Source organism: Chelmon rostratus, chromosome 19, assembly GCF_017976325.1.
Source record: "Chelmon rostratus isolate fCheRos1 chromosome 19, fCheRos1.pri, whole genome shotgun sequence".
In the NCBI taxonomy this organism is placed as follows: domain Eukaryota; kingdom Metazoa; phylum Chordata; class Actinopteri; order Chaetodontiformes; family Chaetodontidae; genus Chelmon; species Chelmon rostratus.
The window spans coordinates 14,225,714-14,244,565 of record NC_055676.1 but is presented as its reverse complement, the minus strand read 5'-3'; the positions used below and the strand labels follow the sequence as shown (position 1 = coordinate 14,244,565).

The following is an 18,852-nucleotide window of genomic DNA, read 5'->3' as shown; positions in this document are numbered from 1 at the left end:
GAGTATTCGGTATGTATTTGCTTGTATACTGTATATATAAATATTTCTGTGTATTTATGTAAGCAGGTGTGCATGCACATGTGCGCATACACACAATTGTGTTTGTCATATTCTCTACATAGTTTATTTCATTTCTGTCAGTCATGCAGGTGTGTTTCAAGTATTCTGCATCTCTGTGTGAAACAGAGGGGTGTGTGTGTGTGTGTGTGTGTGTGTGTGTGTGTGTGTGTGTGTGTGTGTGAGGGTGGTGGTGAGTTTGGGAGAGAAAAGAGAGACGAGGGAGCAGGAGAAGGGAGCCAGCTCAGGTCGGGTGCGGCAGAAAACGACAGGAAGGTGGCACTGTTGTCCATGGCATCTCATCCAGGGGTGGGGCGGGCGGATGGAGGAGGGAGGGAGGAGCTCAGAGGTCTAGTGGGTTGGAGAAGGTGGGGGTCTCCGGCTGCCATGGACACACAAACAGGAACAAGTTGAGAGAAGAGAGGAGGGGAACAGGTCGGATTAGTGTTTTCCAAGTGTCTGCAGCGTGTTGAAACTTCAACTCAGGGGTTCATACTGACATGTTGTCATTTCAGGGCCCCCATGGTGTAGATTCATGCACAGAAATACAGCACATTCACTCACACAGACGACCACCTGTATCATGAGATAACACATGGAAGGAAAAACCCGAAAACACAACCAACATCACAAAGATAACAGGCTCAGTTAACACGGCCAAAATGCAGGTGATGTTTACAGTCGAGGCCAAATGCAGGCAGTATTGGTCCATATCCGAGTGTCGTCTAAGTACAGCAGCATGCACTTAAACAGATTCTCTCAATGCAATCTCTAAACCTGAAAAAGCCCCGAAAGGCATTAAAGTGTGAAAACAGGCTTTTGTTGCAGACTCAGAGGGCACACATTTAAAATACCCTCCAAAACAGTAGCTGCAATAAATGCTATAATGATTCCTGCTATAAATCTGAGGGGTCACAAGATGATTAGCGAGTGCAAAGATTTAGTTAGCTGAGAAGATTGATACCACTCATGTCTGTGCAGTAAAGACGAAGCTAATGTAGCACCCAGTTGGCTTAGCTTAGCATAAAGGTTGGAAACAGTCGTGGCGAGGCGCAGAGCCTCAGCAGGTTGCCAAACTTTAACGACAAGACATAACATGTTAATTACTGAGCTTTAGAGGTGCTGGAAGGTGGATTTTGTTTACTTTGGACAGAGCCAAGATAGCCGTTTCCCCCTGAATCTAAGCTAAGCTAATAGGCTGCTGGCGGTGGCTACATATTTACTGTACAGGGTTTAGTGTTATTGGTTCATCTAACTCTCAGTAAGTAAGAAAATCAGCATATTTCCCATAATGAATAAACTATTCCTTAAAAAAAAACATTAGCTTAATGTTTCTCCTGTTTAGCTTCTTATCCTTCAAAATGAAGCGACTTTTGACCCCCTCAGGTTGCATATGCCTATAAGTTGTGAGCAGTGCAAGCCAAGAGTGAGATTGTTTCATTTAAATTGTTCTTAGAGGCCTGAAAAGGTTAAACTTTGTTGCATTTCTCTAGGAAAAAGCCCTGTTGAGCATCACCAGCAGTGCTTAGCACACTCTCTAATTTCCGTTTTGAACAGTGATGCCATGACAACTCAGAGACAACAGTGAAGATGAGTGGGATGTCATGGCCTACGTACATCACATACAACACCGACACCAAAACAACAATGATCTTTACGTTTTGGACATTCGAGTTGAATCCTGTGTAACCCACCGCTGCTGTAATCTGGGAAAATTCCTCCTTAGCAAGACACGTCGACACATTCTGACATACTGAAACCCACTTCGATAAATAGCATCAGCTCTAAAAGGCTCAAACACCGATGCAAACACACACACGCACCATCTGAACTGGGTGTGTGTTTGCCCATGCAGCGCTCTGAGAAGAGAAAAGAAAAGTGAGAAAAAGAAAAACGGCATGCAGTGGAAGGATGCCTTCTGAGAGGAAGAGAAAGGAGGAAAGTGATGATGATGATGATGATGATGATGATGGCGGACAGTACCCAACGTACCAGAAACGCTAGTCCTCATTGGTCAGTGATAGTGATTCTGCAGAGGGAATCAAAGTCATGTGTGGGACAGAGGTGTGGTAAGGAAAAAGAGGGATGAAGAAGAGGAGGAAGAGAGAAAAGGAGTGCAAACAGTTACAGTGCAGGAAATGACCAATGTCACATGTGCTCAGCTCTCACTTAGGACAGACCAGAAAACGGGATGGAAAAAGTTCACGATTTAGGATTTTCGAGTGAGGGTTTTGAGACAGTCCTCCGTCTGATTTTGAGGCGGCATTTGCCGGTGAGAGCTTTGCTCAGCAACGTTAGTGTCTCCTACGGTAAAAGAGGCAAGCTGCTACTAACAAACTGGTCCAGGATTTACAAAAAAAAAAAAAAAAGTTAGCTAGCTCACGATCACAGGCAAGCACAAGGCAGTTTTTACAGGTGCAAAGGCACATAGAGTCAATGGAGAACAGAAGAGAAAACCCAGACTTCTTTCAAGCTGGCTTCAAGCGCACATGTCTCGATTAGTCAGACCAGGACAGTGGTGGGGTGGGTGTAAGCGATGAGTGTCAGTGGAGTGTCAGCTATCGACGGTGATGCTTGACAGCGTGTCGAAAGTTCAAAGTGGTGGTGGGAAAGTAGCGACAAGTCTAGGTGAAAGGAGGTGAATCCAAACCGAGAGAAAAAAAGAGGAAAACAGTCCATTGATCATGACGGATATCACGGTCTATCCATCTATTTAGGGATCTATTCGTCTATTCAGCTATCCTCTATCACAACCAGATGACTCTCACTGTCATTTACCTCCTTTATCCCCTCATCCAGGTGTCTTCACATCCCCCTTAGTAACAGAGAGTATCCACACTTCAGGTTGGCTAGCTTGTCATAACGTTATAAGCTGTGGTTTTGGTGTTAAAGTCCTGGTTCAACCTACTGAAACGTGCTGTGAAGACGGGCTGCTGGTCCAAAAGGCCTCTCGTGTTTTCACTCACCTGGGCACACTCGGGGGCGCGCGGTTAGGCCGGGAGGGCACGGTGGGCGGCGGCCCGCTGTAAGGGTCCGGAGAGGCGCCCGGGCGAGATGGGACAGGGGGTCCGCCGGCAGGGGGGGGACCAGGTGGGGGCCCACGAGAGCCTGGGCGGGCGGGAGGTCCCGGTGGAGCCCTGCGGTTTGGTGTTGGACTGGTGGCTGGAGACCTGGAGGAGGAGGATGGAGGAGGAAGAGAGCAAATTTAAACTCCAGTGAGGTCTGAAACACATCAGGAGCAGCAACCAGACAGTTGGTGATGGTTCCTAAGTGATAAAGTTGTTACCCAATGCATGTTAAACGAAAAAAAAACCCAACAAAGAAGGCTTAAAACAAGCCATCTGCTCCCACCACCCACACCTGTCTATTCACATCGTGCCTCACCTTCCTCCAGAGCTGCCGCGCTGCACCTGCAGCCAGGAGTCATCCACAGGAGGTGGCATGGCGGTGGTTACGGTGGACGTGCTGATGTCACCGATGATGCTGAGGGCCTCCCGCAGGGCGTGGTACATCCGCAGCATCTCGTCGCGGTGCTGGGCCTGCTCCTGAGACTCCTCCATCAGCGAGTTCTGGTCACCACACGAGTACAGCTGCGCCAGCAGTTCTGCGTTGATGAACTCCTTCGTCTGGACAGAGCGAGGGAGATGTTTTGCGATGGAAGTTTCTATGTTTGGTACGTACGTAAATCTGACAGAGCTGGGAGTTGGCGGCTCACATTGTTAATCATGAGGTGCATGATGGTCTTGGGCATCAAGTCGCGGACGGTCTTGTTGACGATGGCCATGTAGGAGTCAACCAGGTTACGAATGGTCTCCACCTGCCGCTCCAGCTGCGGGTCCATGCTGTGCATTAAGTTGTCAGAGCCGTTTTCGTCACCGCCGTCACTCTGTGGAGACAAATGAGGGAGGGTGGACAGAGGACATGACGTTTGGTTTCAGTTTAGCTTCAGGATGGGAAGAGCTGGAGAAACTGAGCTGAAATGTTAGGGTGAAACGTTGTATGAAAGACAAAAACATGATGAAAATGCAGGATGCAGGCGACGTACCTTTCCGTCCTTCTCCTATCAGTCCAAACAGCGATGAAGACAACATACATCGAAAGAGGACAGAGACAGCGTCACACGAAAGACTTGACGACATTAAAATAGACTCCAAATAAACATCACAGTCATGTCAAGCAGACAGCAATAACTAGCTTTACTTGTTGTTTAGATTAATAATTTGCTGTGTTGCATTTTAGACACAGTTTCATAGTGTTTATCACTTGCAATCAAGCCAGTCATTAGTTAGCTTTTGTATACTTTGAGAGAATCTTACCGTGACACGTTCAGGGTAAACTCCGGCTCTGAGGAAGGAGGCCTTCCAAGCATCAACGTCTTCCTGACTCTCACAGGCCAGCTCCAGCTGGCGGTAGTCCTTATACACATTCCTGTGGACGCACAGTGAGATCGAAGCTAAACGCTGCGCGTTGTCCTCCTTGTTTTTATCTGTTATTCTTTTTTACTCAAAATGTGTCACCTGAGCAGCTCTACCAGTGGTGGAAATAAGCAAATACTGCACTTTTTACTGCACTTCATTTATGTCACAGCTGTAAAAAATTTCAAAAAGTAATCTAATATAAAACTGAAGCCATTCTACACTTAGTACAATGCAAGTACAATTAGTACTTTTACATTTATTACTTGAAGGGCATTTTGTTGCTGAAGTTTGTACTTTAAACTTTCTGACTTGAGAGATCTTTTAATTTAGATTTTAAACTAAAATCTTGTGACTCATGAGATGTGGGTTAGGAGAGCTAATGCTGGTGATAGCTCTTTTCCACTAACGCTCTTATGTAGCATTTTGCATATTTCTATGTAACTGAATGGAAGTCCAGTAGAGAGTTAATATTAACTTGGTGGGAAAAACACCATGGTTACATGATCAATAGTGTTTATATGCTGTGTGTATGTATATTGATGTGTGTGTGTGTGTGTGTGTGTGTGTGTGTGTGTATAATAACACCTCTGCTCTGTGTTGAAGAGGGCAAAGATATGCTTGCTGGACATGAAGCCTTTCTCGACATCGCGCAGCTTCAGGTTGTCCACCTGCAGCATGTACTTCTTCTCCTTCTCCTGCAGGGGGCGACAGAGCAACACACTCGTTGAGCAAGTGAGGGCGAGAGAAAAGAGACTTTGACTTTGCTTCCATGGGTGAGGAATTTGGCTAAAGAGTGAAAATGGTTGTAGGGATTTCCATATTAAAGGATTTTCACTACGTTGCATATTACACCGAAATGAAAAAAAGCTACTGCAAAAGTCTATGTTGAATTGTAATTAATGTGGGTCAGTACGTTACCTATTTTATTATATTCAATATTTTCAGATTTTGCAGAATCATCTTGAGAATCAATCGTAGAAAAACAATAACAGATTAGATTAAAAGAGACAAAGAGAAAGCAGATGTAAGAACTCCAGGGAAATCAGGAGTAAATGCTCACATATTAAATTTTAACAGCAGACTAAGAGAGAGAGAGAGAGAGAGAGAGAAAAGAAAACGGCGAGAGAGACGAATGGGAAAGTCGTACACAGCCCCCGAGTCTGTGGTTTTGATTACAGTCGTGCAGAGTAAAAAAAAAAAAGGGCGAGCAACAAATGAGAAACATACACAGAGAGAGAGAGAGAGAGAGAGAAGAGAGAGAGAGAGACAGAAACCACGTTCCAGCAGAGAAATCTCTTGTACTTGTTAATCTGCGCACAACATATGATATGCAGACATCCAACTATTTATGAATCAGGAAACCTCAAAGTTAGTCAGCTCAGTCTGACGCATGCCAGCAGTCTCTCTCCTCCTCTATCTCAGTGTCTCTCGCTCGCTTACTCACACACACATCTCGTGGTCAAACCTCTCACAATCTATTGTTACAAAATGAAGTTTCTGCATTTGTATGTGTGTGTGTGTGAACGTTTTACTATCGACAGTAAAATTAGTATTTAAAAAAAGCAGAGAAGCCAAATATAGCAGAAGGGTGAGTGAGTTTCTATAAACATACACAAAACACACACACACACACACACACACACACATGCATGCACAGAAATACACACACTCCGCTTTGGTTGCAAACAGCACCTTTGAGCATAGTCTCTAACTAACCTTAAAACCATCTGGATGGCTAACCACGGGCCTGCCCTGCCCAACCCAGTGTGTGAATGTGTGTGTGTGTGTGTGTGTGAGTGTGTGAGAGAGAGAGAGAGAAAGAGAGAGAGAGTGAGACAGGGGGTTTTGTGTGTGTGTGTGTGTGTGTGTGTGTGTGTATGTGTGTGTGACCAAACTCCTTCATCAAAGGATTTATGACCTGTGCAGCCAAATGGTCATATCCCCTAAATGCATATAAAAACACACACACACACACACCATCGTGTTTCCATCACTTTTTGGGGACAATACATTAACTTACATTTATTTGCTGGAGTACTTACCCCAACCACAACCACTACGTACCTAACCCGAACCCTAACCCAAGTTGTCACACAAAAATGTAATGATTTACGGGGACTTGCATTCTGTCCCCATAAGGAAGACGAGTCCCCACAACGTGACTGTGTCAACAGATTTATGTCCCCTATAACATGAGTAACACACATCCACACACACACACACACATTTGGCAGCGACCAGTTACCCAGGTGCTGTACAAAAAAAAAAACCTAAACAAGCAGCCGCCCCAGACTGCTGGATGCTGACATCATCATTTATTGTGGCGGTGAGGGCAGAGAGGTCCCCGTCCTCCATCTCTAGTTTGCTCTCTATTTCCTCGTCCTTCTTTTTCTCGCTCTCTTCACCCCCCACACCCCCATCCCCCACCCTTCCCCTTGTTCCTTCGCTCTCTGGCTTTCCCTCTCCCTGGGAGTGAGCAACCTTGGACTGATTCATACATTTTCCTCTCCTCTGGCCAGTAAATCCAGTCAGGAGAGCTGGAAAGGGAAGGGGGGTGACTAGTGTATGAGTGCATGATGTGGGGAAAGTACAGGAAATCTAAACTAAAGCAGCAACAGAAAGGCAAACTAACGTATTGACAATGATATTAGGACACTGAGACCCACTATCTGTTGGTTTATACTGGAAAAAAGTTAGTGAGGCCATGCGTGAGAATGGAAGAATTAGGCTTGGCGCGCCTACAAACAAGATCTGTCAGGCAGCAAATAAGGAGGTAAAGCATGTGTGAGTATTCTTGCAGTATCACGCACAGAATGTGAACTTCTGCAGGGCTTCTCTCTGTCAATCAGCCCGACTCGCATGTGTGCGTCTTTATGTGCGCGTGTGTAGTTGTGCTGAAGGGAGTCGGGACTTAAGTGCTTTCCCACATGCTCCCATAAAAGCCAGCCAGCAATAACGGGCAAACGTACAGATTTCAGACGTTTAGCGCGCACACAGGGACGCATGAGAAAACAAGCACAGCGCACACATGCACACATGCACAAGCTCTGCGAGACACATGCGTGTGAAGGACGCACACACTTTGACCTGCGAGGCATTTTACTCGCATGCGACCCACCCTCTGCGAATCAGCTTCCAGGAGACACACACACACACACACACACACACAAGCAGCGAGGTATGGATTTGTGATGGCTAAACCACGACACTGCTGTCAAGAGACTTCCCCTCTGTTTGCAACAATCACCATGGAAACAGCCTCAGTGTAACAGAAAGTTTTGTGTGTGCATGGTCGCGGGGAAAATTGGGGGTGCAGATTTGCAAATGCAGAACAGGATTTTGACAACATGCGAGGAGCAAATTGTGAGAAACAAACCAGCAGTCCTGTGCTGGAACACTAGTTGCCCATGGCGTGTCAATCAGTTTGTGGTATTTTTGATTTAGCATGCATTTCTTTCTTATCTTTTCTTATCAATCACGCTGTCCAGTCTCAGGTTTTTCACCTGGAACACGCACGTCCATTTGAACCAGTTTTGTACTCATGATTATATATCTACATTTCATATTCATTGTAAACCTGAAAACAACAACAACGTTTATTGATTAATGCTCAAAGCAAATGTCCAGATTAAAGTTTCTTTGTTTGGACTGCATTCATTCACCTTAAAACCTTAAAGACATCTTGTGCATTTACTGACAAACTCAAGTCTCATTTGTTATGTTTATTTAATCATTGCTAATTATTATCAGCCAGCGTTAATGTGGTCACAGTCTTTTGCTGCAGGACACTTTTTCGCTGTTTCCAGCCTCTTCGTGAGTCTCTCCAGCCGGCGTCTGTCCTCTTCTGGGACAGGCTCTTTCCACTGCTTCTGGAAGGCGCTGTGGGTGGAAATGCTTTGGGCGATGTCATGTCCGTGGCGCCTCACGTCCACAGCAGCATCCGCACGTATTTTGCTCGCGGCAATAAGGAAGCGTTCGGTGGTGTTCCTGTCACCTTCAAGTGTCCGTGTGACTCCAAGGACGTTGCATAACCGGCTAAGGTGCTGCAGCACAGCGCTGACTCAGCCCTGCACTCATTCGTTCGTGGTACGACCGGGGCTGCAGCTTTGAACCACTGCATCCAATGTGAGATCTGCCTGCTGCTGGATGAGAGTGCTGGACATAGATACTGTCTTCCTCCACCATGTTTCTTTGGTGGTGGACACACATCTCAGCCAGGGTGGACACCACAGAGCGCAGATTTTTAACCTTCTCTATGACACCCACACAGACCCGATGAAGTGAGGCCTTCAATACCTCTGGATGGTTCCTTGATGGGTCTTAGACGGATGTTAAACCACAACATTTTTTCCCCTATTCATCAGAGCCGAGCACTTTGAAGATATGGTCCAGGCTTTTTACAGGAGTGGACAACGGCCGCAGTCGCTGCTTGTCTTCATCAAGCTTTGGTGAAGACTGTCTCACCTGGGAGGGTTGAGATGATTTGGCTGTGGTAGAAAGAGGATGAGGAGTGGAGATCACAGATGGCTGAGGGATGGATACCTCACCAGGGCTCTCCACTCCGCTGAGACGCCTGAAAGCTGAACCCTAAGTCTCTGCCATTGCCCTTAGCGACCTTAAACACTTCCTGCCTCAGATGGACATAAATCCATCCATTCTCCATCAAGTTCCAGTAGTTCTGCTCAGCAGTTTTTTAGGAGTTACCTGGTCCCTCCTGGATTTAGAGGTCCTCTGATTACCTGAGTGGCCACTTTGCACGCTTCCTCCTTGAGATGAGTGTGTATGGCCTCATTTTTCATGATAGATTTTGTCAGGATCTGCAGTTTCCCCTCCTTTTTTGCCCTATTGTGCCTTTGTGTTTTCCTTCCCGTCTGTCTCCTGTCTGTCATGTGTGTCTAACTACAGGGTGTGGCTGGCAGGTCTGCTCCGGGCTCCTCCTCTCAAGAACACACCTGACACCAATCAATCAATCAAGACCGACCTGACCACAGTATAAAAGCACAGGCCTTCCACCCAGCATTTGTCCAGTTTTCTGTTCATCTAAGTGGTAGCTATCGTAACTCCTGAGTTCTTTCTAGTACCTGTTTGCTATTTTGGCCTTGCCTGCCTGCCTGCCCACCTGACTCCTGCTCTCTGCACTACCTCGAGCGCCAGTCTCCACCCCGTCAGTCTGTATCGCGAGTAATCTGGAGCTGGACTCCCGTCTGGCCTGCCCACTCCCTGTCAGCTTGCCAGCTTCCGTGTGTGGATCTAGACTCTGCTGTTGCACATTTTTTAAACTTTCAACCGTCTGGCCGCAAAACACACACACACACACACATATGTATACATGGTTGTTCTACATGCAAAACTGCCTCTCAAGTATTAATATAACTACACTAAAAGCAAACAGTCTTGCAATAAATCTCACTATCAATGCTGAGTTTTCATAGGAAGTGTTCATTCAGCTGTATAATCATCTTGTAGGCTGCAGCTTGTGGTGTTGTATCATATTGTCTGTATAAGGGAATACAATTTAACAGCACCACAAACTACATCCATCAAAATGATCGCACAGCTGGAGCGACACCTCTCTAAAAGAGCTTCAACAAAACCTGAACATTAGTCAGCGTTCCTCTGCTCGTGTCACATTAGCACGAGATAAACACACAAACACAGTGGCAGAAGATGCTCTGGGTGTGGCTGCACTTGAGGTTGCAGTGTGCACAGCCGATCCAGCCCACTTATTTGTGATGAGGCACTGCGTCGGCCTCAAATGCGAACGCGACATTAGTGAGGACGCTTTATAAATTCATGCTTAGTGAATGTGTTTTGTGTATTCACAGCAGCCACATGTGAGGGGAGGTTAACGTGCGGGTTCATGCTGTCCATTACTCAGGACAATCCAGGCCTCACTGGGAGCAGTTCATGAAAAGGACTCTCAACCAAAGAAATGAGCCTTTTGAAAACCACTGATGCCGAGTGCCGGTGGTCATCCACACTTCTTTCCACCCAATTTTCTGAACACCACCAGAGTTAGTTGTCAAAATGCGTCTTTTATAATTTGAGTGACCTGACCCTTTAACCTGGAATACTTGGTTTGAAGCTTTCAGCACACAACGTCACACTGTTCTTCATTCATCCTTTCACCTGCCTCCATTACTGATTTTACTGATTTTCCATCTCAACTTGAAACTAGTTCAATTATTTTTATTTACACCTGAACCACATGTGTCTCGTTTTTGTCTGAACTTCTACACACGCGTCATTTTTTTACTCTCACACACACACACACACACACACACATGCAGCTGCCCAGGCACTGCACTCGGTATTTAACCTGTGATGTTTGGAGCAGTGTGTGAGCAAAGTACTTTCCATGGTTTTGTTTTGCTAGTGAGTAATAGCGGGCTCATTATGAAAAGCCAAAGGAAGTTCACTTCTGGATTCATAAAGGCACTTCACCACTCTGCACACCGTCCAAGAAACATCTCAAAGACCCAAACGCTATTTCACAATGTGCATGAAATATGGCCCCTCTCTCTCTCTCTCTCTCTCTCTCTCTCTCTCTCTCACACACACACACACAGAAATGCTACAGTATGTATAAACACCAAAAACACACACACATGGGGACCTTACACAAACCATATCCAATTAACACTTTGAAACAAATCTGAGTAGTTTGGTGGGCAAAACCAAGAAGATAGTCGTTTACGGCATCCATGTTGTTTTAAGAGGCGGCATGTCTTAGTGTGTGTGTGTGTGTGTGTGTGTGCTGTAGTGTGTATGTTGATGGGAGCCTGATAGAAAAGTCCTGGTGACTTGGGCCTTGCATCAAAGGGCTGCGGAGAAGCCGCACGGCATCTGGGAGCAATAACGCTGCTTCTAACCCTTCATTACCACAAAGACTGGGCCCTGGGTGGCAGCCAACGGCAATTTTCACAACCCTCCTCCTCACCTCCCTCCGTTTTTCTTTCCCTCCATTCTTCTACCATTCCCCTATTGAGTTCTGTCTTTGAAAAAAAAAATCAAACACAGAGAACATTTCTGTGAGTCTTACACAACGGGGAGAGATAAAAGGGATGGGACCCAAGACTACACTCTGCCAAATTAGAAAAAGTCCAGTTAAATTAATTTATAGAGTTTTGGAGATTAATGTAAAATCATTATTGTGAATATAACAGACTTTAAGCAGCGGAAAAAAAAATTCCAATATATATATGTACAAATATTGCTGATTCTTTCTTCTGATTCTGCTGATTGCAAGCGAAATCTGTACTTGGTCAGTGAGTGAAATGTCTTCGAGAAACAGCATCTGAAGAAACTTAATTTGACTGAATGCTGTTTGGAATTAAAGCAAGGCCACATGTTGCCAACAATCTAAATCAGGACAGCCAGCACTTATGACTGGGAAGAGCGAGATTGGAGCTATTCTGGGACAGTGTGTAAAAACACACAGCTGCTGATGACTCATCGAGCTACAAGGTTGTGCAATAATGCTCATAACAAATCACCTTGGGCGGCCTGCCACGCTCTTAATACGTCATATATCACGGAGAGTGCTACTTGATAACAGTGCAGACACAAAGGTTTCTCTGGCGCGTCTGTCAGATACAGAGAAATTCTTCAGGAAAAACAAATCTAATCTGAAGTATCTGCTTTTGCAGAGATACGAACATAAATTCTCACATTTTCTTATTCTGAAATAATGTGGGTTTAATGTGCGACGTGTTTGGTCTGGCTGATGGAGCTTCTTTTCCCCCAAATGTTTCATCTCAGCTGACTTTGCTGACTCTGACAAAGCGACAGCCTTTGTGCTCCGCTCAGCTCTTCCTGTGGGAACGAGCGCGAACACAAATAAACGTCTTCGTGGGGAAAGGAAACGTGGTGTCCACATGACAATGACACGTTCAGTCAGCGGCCTGTTGGAGCACAGGCTGGCGGGTCGGCGATACCTTCCTGTTTAGCAGCTAATTGCCAAGCAGTTAATGATCTGCGCCGCCTTCACCTCTGCAGAGGGTCAGTGTAACAACCTAGCCGGGACATGTGATCAATCACCGGTGACCACCAAAGAGTTAAAGAAGGCAGGAGGGGGGCACATAAACACGTGAAAATCCCCACACGTCTAGCGACTGCAGTCTGGTGGAGGGCTAAGCTCTGGTCAACCTGCGTGTTTAGTGTCTCTCAGTAAAGCCCCCTTACAAACAAAAGGTCACGTGGACTCACGACTGTGAGTTTTCTACATTCGCCTTCGTGTGTGCATGTGAAAACCTTGTCAAAATGACAAATGACAGATATAAATAGTCTCAAATATTATAAGATGTAATGGCGGGTGTAAAAAAAAGAAAAAGGAAAAGTGCACTGTCGAATTGAAACGTTCACATCTGAGGTACACATGTGATGTCAGAATACACTGAGGTAAAACGTTCACATATGCGAGCCAAGATGGAGACACACACAGGGTTTCACACCGGGAAATGCATATTACATAGAGTCCTTACATGTACTGCACGATCCAAACGCAGCAAGATCTAAACGAACTGCGAGGATACTTTTTATAGTACAATGAAGTGCCAGAATATAAAATTTGCACTTCTAAATCAAACCTGTTCTGCGTCCTACACAGAGGGTGTGTTTGGACTGAGGATATTTATATGGCATGATTGTGCCAATGGTGGGTCGGTCCAAGGGTGGAGAGGGTTTTTTTTTTTTTTTTTTTAACTTTACACGTTCACAGTAAAACTAGTCTTGTAAAAAATCTTTATTTCAGAACATAAAAATGTCTCACTTATGTGAAAGTTAAAGATTCGATTGTATCTCATTCATTGAATCATGGAAAAGTCAGTCAGTAATGCTTCTTCCACGTGCACGCGGCTATTTTGGAAAAAAATTCACACAAGCACTGTTTAAAAAACTCTCTGGGCTTAAGAACACGTAAAAACACAACTGAAGTGATGTCAGGAGCACGCCAAACCAACACCATGCTGGCCAATCGGAAGCCTGGAAAAACGTTATTACCGGTAGGCTACCTGCAACTCGAGGTCCAACCTGGTTTCACCCAAAACCAGTGATGCTGGCGGCGAGGTCCGTGTCATGGAAGTGCAGGATTATGTAGCAGTGACACATATAACAAAAAGAATATTAAAAATATACTTAAAAAGTGTGAAATAGCCATAAATACAACATATAAATGCAATATATATGTACAAAATGAGAATATGTTTATTAAAAGCTATAAAACTACAGAAATAAAAAGTTCACGTCATGTGTTATTAAACAGATGCAGTAATCTTTAAATTTCTGTCAGTCCTCCTTCAAAGGAGGCAGAGAGCCTGCAGAGTCTCTCACACACATGACAAAATTACAACCCGAACACACACACACACACATGCACACACTCAGGATGTATACAACATGCCAAAAGACATAAAGTGCACACCAGCGTGGTTCTGTATCTGTCCTGTATCTGTTTGGTCTAATCCCAGGCTTCGCTTCCCTGCTGTTTTTTGTATTGACATTCTGCTCTGGATCTATGAGGTACAATCAAGAGGGGAAAAAAGGATAATTTACTGAAAGCAAAACATACATGACTCGTTTATCTCATCAGGACGGCAGGATAAACTTTGAATTATCCACAAACCGCCGCGTGCACCTCCTCAGCTCCTCCGACAGGCTGCGGTCGTCACTCATCTCTTGTCTCTCTTTTACAACCTCTAACCCCCTTTTTCTGATGTTTTCTTTTACAGTGAGACACAGTAATTTGTTCAGTGCTGGTTTTGGTACCATTGTTGCTATTTTTCCATCATTTTGTTCATCACATGTTTCAGTTACATCCTCTCTCTTTTGCTCACTTTCATTGAGTTCAGTAGATTTCAAGCCTGACGCTCTTTACATTTAAAAGGCAGCAAAGATAGAGGAGCCAGCACGTCTGGCTATCGCCAGCGTGTGTGTGACTATGCCGATGCTCGAACCATTCAAGCTCATAATAAACAAGCTTTACTTGAGTTTTTGCGACTTTATGCTTCTACTTCACTACATTTCAGATGGAAATATCGTACTTTTTTTACTCCACTGCACTGATCTTACAGCTGTAGTTACCAGTTGCACATAGCTGGTGACAAAAAAGCTACTTTGAGCTTATTGAGTTTCAGATTGTCAGTTGAATATTAATGACTAAAAGCATTCAGTATTTCACAAAAGCCAAATATTTGAGAAAAGTAAAAAGCAAACTCCTCAGATTCGTCTTGTGACTTTCTGGAGGGGGCGCGACCCCTAGTTTGGGAACCACTGGACGTAACAATGCAACTGCATGTAAAGTAGTTGAGCTATGTGCCCTTTACTAGCTACAATAAAACAATGCTATTACTTATGTATAATACTTCTGTATTTTTGAAATATTTTCTGAAAATGCTGGAGAGTTTCTTGGTTTTTCATTTCATCAAAGAAATAATCACAGTATGATAATATAAGAGCGCAAGAAAATAAAACCAAGCTATTATGTGGTTGATGTTCATGCTACCCGGCAAGAATAAGACATGCTATCTGCAGTCTGAAAAGCTCTCGCTGTGACTCAGCTGACTGACGTTCGCATGAAATACAGGGGATCGCATTCCGGGGCTGCTTTCATGGGTTTGGCTGGCGTGTTACGCACACTCTCAAATAAATCTACAGCGCGGCGTTCACACGCTTGGCCTCGCCGCGCCGATGCAAACACTCGAGAGATACAATTACGCCCACATGAATTGATGGAGCTGCCCGCTTTATGTAATATCAGGATACAGAGACGGGGAAAAACAAAGTGAGACACTTGAGATTCTTCATGGCAATATTAACCAGCACTATTTCATGGCAAGCCAGAATAACATGCAATCATAGATACACTGTGTGTGTGTGTGTGTGTGTGTGTGTGTGTGTGCATACTTTCTCAATATTTCAGGCTTTACCGACTAAGAGTTTGAAAAGGAAGCTGCCTGCCTGGTCATCCAAACAGTGGAAAATGTTGGTGCGACCGCAGCGCTCCCCCCTCCCCACCCACCCATTAAAATTCACTCCTTCCAACCCCTACACCCGAAACCTAGCTGCGACAATAATGACGACTGATTTCCGTCATTCTCCTCTCTGGCTTGCTTTTCTCAGCGTCGTCTCTTATTTGCGATGAAGCTCGCCGGGCCCCACATTTCAGTCACCTCCTTCTTTCATCTCCGTTTTCCTCTCACTTTCCCTCCATCTCTCCCAGTACTGCTGACTCGTCTCTCCTGGGATCGTGCCTGCTTTGATTCGGAGCTCAGAAACCATAGCTAAAATAAACACACCTCTGCACGCACACACACACACACGTATATACACACCTGGAAATGCTAGCATTGATTACGCCTGTCTGCTAGAGGTAAGAAACTTAAATGTGCGTGTGTGTGTGTGTGTGTGTGTGTGAAATGAAGAAGGTGAAGGAGGCAAACTTTGACTGTATGTCTCAACTGTGAATCACAGACTTCTCCTCCTTGTTCACGCACACACAACCTCTTTCGCTCTGGTTCTGATTTACCAGTAGTATGTCACCCTTCACCAGCACTCCCCCCTCCGTGTGCTTGCGCGTGTGTGTGTGTGTTGGGAAGGCTGCAGAGCTGCATAAAGGGCTCTTTATTCGAGTCGGACAGGGAGAGGAAATCAGCTTTAGAAGTAAAAACAGAGGGAGCAAGAGAGAGATGGAGACCACAGGGCTGCACATCTGGAGTTATTACAAGGCTTCCTTCTGCTTGCCAAGAAAACGCCGACATTCCTGCCCTCGCTACAAAGACCATGGAGCCTCTACTCTCATCCAGCCCCACTCCTACACACACCCATCACTCAAAAGCCACATATACGCTCGCATGCACCATAAGTAGAGATGTGCACACACTGTACAATGAACATGCAGAACGCACATACGCCTCCACGTGAGCGCACGAACACAGACGTCCTCCCGTCTGCCCACATACGCTTCCACTAAAGCGCTCCCTCCCTCTGCAGCCAATCCTTCACTCCCTTTCCAAACTTTACAACGCACACGCCAAATGAATCTCACTTCCTGTTCACCTTTGGCCTTCCACTTTCTCCCCAAAAAAGCCAGAGAAGAAAGAAAGAAGGGGAGGAGGTGGGAGGGGGGGAGCCAGACAGAGGGAGGGGGAGAGAGGAGGAAGAGAGGAGAGGAAAAATGGGGGGCCGGCGAGCTCCTCCTCCTTCTCTCTCCATATCTCCTCTCTCTCTCTCCTTCCCTTTTCTCCTCCTGTCTCTCAGAGGGGAAACTTGATGGCCAGTCCTCTGCCACGTCGAGCCTCCAGCCGGTTCACCTTGCTCGCTGCCAGGGCGACTTTTTAGCGGCGAACGACGCAGAAGTCTGAACGCCGTCGGCTTTGCCTCAACAGCGCGGCGGCGTTGAGCGAAAGGACGTCGGGAGGTGGATCGAGGCCGACCGGTCAAGAAGGAGACAAGACAAACAGAAGAAGACGAGATATCACCGAGGCCGTCAAGGCGCAGGTATTCCCTCCGCAAGGAGAAATTTCCTCTCAGTTCGGCAAGTGTGAAGGAGGCGAAAGGTCAAGTTTTCCTGTGTTTTAGTGGGAGGTGTTGGGCTGACCACAACTATTCACTGAGCTTCTAACCAAGAAGATTAACAGCACTCGGAGACCAAAGAGCTGGCTTTGGGCTGTTTCTATCTTCAGATGACGCCGACATCTTAACAGTGCTTCACACATTTTAATATGAAATATCCTGGTTTTTGTTTATTTATTCTCGGCCTGGGGGTCAGTGGGGGCAAACCAAGTTTAGGTTGTACTAATTTGCGCTTTACAGGGTATGACCTTTTACGTGTGTGTGTGTGTGTGCAGTTGTGCTTGTCTTTCTCCATCTGTGTTAATCCATTTTCAGACCTAGAAAGGACTTCAACAAGAATTTCTCTTTTTGTTGCCATTTTTGCAAGATAAATTTCAGGTTGAGAAAAATGAATGAATAATTGGAAATTTGACCAATAATTTACCAAAGAATACAAAGAATTCACTGAATAAATCATCATGGTTATTAACTGGATTTATCACTCTTCAACATGTCACTGAGGAATATTAATTTCTGCTTCTGGTGTTTTTCCTCCAGGGTTCGGTCTGGAATGCTGCCTCTCACAGCGGGAAACAGGAGGGAATGTCGTTGAATCTGCCAATCAGTGGCTATCACATCCCTCTAACCTCTCCTCCTCCTTCCCCTCCTCCTCGCCGGCCCCTTCATCCATCCCTCGCACGCTGTTTCTCCTCCAGCCCGCACAATCAGCCTGATCAGCACTTTGTAGCAGTCAGACTATGAGAGCGGACGAGCTGGACTCCAGAGTCTGATGCTGGAATCGCAGTGAGTAGAGCTTAAAGAGTGTGTGTGAGTGAATCTGACAGCATCTCTCCGCCGGTGGCATCAGCGAGAAACCTTCTCCACAGCATCCTTCAGCCGCCCGGCCCGCCTGCCCAGTGTTCAGACTACCTGTTCAGGAAGTAGTGGTTGTACAGTAGTCTGCACATTGGTTAGGCTGGCCGGGGAAGCACGGGACGACACGTCCGAGAGAGAGTGACAGCGCTCCGGAGGGGGCATCAAGCAGCCACGAGCACGTCAGGCTGAGGCAGCATGCAGCACCACCCCTCTTCCATCTGGACAAGCCCAGGCACAAGCCTAAATAAAGCACCCAAAGGCTCCACCGCAAAGGCCTGGCCCTCGCCTATGCTGGATTTATGAGTGACGGATACACGAGTCCCAAACTGCTTGAGTTGATCTTGCTGTATGTAGTTTTTTTTGCATTTATTTGTCACTGAACCGAGGGTGAAATCTGATGAGGATGAAATTGTGGCAATAGTTGAAATAAAGACGACTGCATATCAATTTGACGTTGTTTCCATTTTTCACCTCTCAAACGAGTCACACAGAGATTTAACAGTCGCGGAAGCCAAACAAGCACGGGTCCAAAAAATGGGAAATCCCGCGTTGACGTACAGAATCGCACTCATATAAATATAAGTGATGGTTGCGTGACATTCTCAACATGTTGTTTATTTTCTCTACAAAACCGAAGAAATCTGACTGAGAGCAGAAGCCAGAAAAAGTTCAACCACACAGAAGTTAAAAAAAAAAGAAGAGCGCTTACCCAGATAACTAAAACACACACAGTAAACCCCCAGCGTCGTGCTGCTCTCTTGACCAAAATGTACAATTACGTCTCTGCCTTCCCTGCATCAACTTGCGGCTGCTTTACCTCAAATGACCATGTAATGTGCAGAGAGGCAGGAAGCCACCATACAAAAATGTTGAAAGAGAAGCCACTCTGTCATTGTCTATTCGCCATTTTTACGAGTCTTTGTATAGCTCTCCCAAAAAAAGACAGAAAATT

At 45.6% G+C, this 18,852-nt stretch overlaps 1 protein-coding gene across 3 annotated transcripts in view; it reads right to left on the bottom strand.

Annotated features, from left to right (window-relative positions):
* The window catches only part of dnm1a (dynamin 1a), a 53,704-nt gene that overhangs the window by 1,863 nt on the left and 32,989 nt on the right, over positions 1–18,852 (bottom strand). For 2 of the 3 annotated variants that reach the window (XM_041960840.1, XM_041960841.1), the window contains 7 exons: positions 5,061–5,170; positions 4,374–4,485; positions 4,103–4,117; positions 3,773–3,943; positions 3,442–3,683; positions 3,024–3,227; positions 314–439 (listed from right to left, as the gene is read on the bottom strand). In XM_041960840.1, coding sequence (XP_041816774.1) covers positions 409–439; positions 3,024–3,227; positions 3,442–3,683; positions 3,773–3,943; positions 4,103–4,117; positions 4,374–4,485; positions 5,061–5,170 — 885 coding nt within the window. In that variant the 3' untranslated portion in view covers positions 314–408. Of the gene's footprint in view, positions 1–313; positions 440–2,049; positions 2,087–3,023; positions 3,228–3,441; positions 3,684–3,772; positions 3,944–4,102; positions 4,118–4,373; positions 4,486–5,060; positions 5,171–18,852 lie in introns of those variants that run through there. The other variant, XM_041960843.1, reaches the window with a different exon arrangement.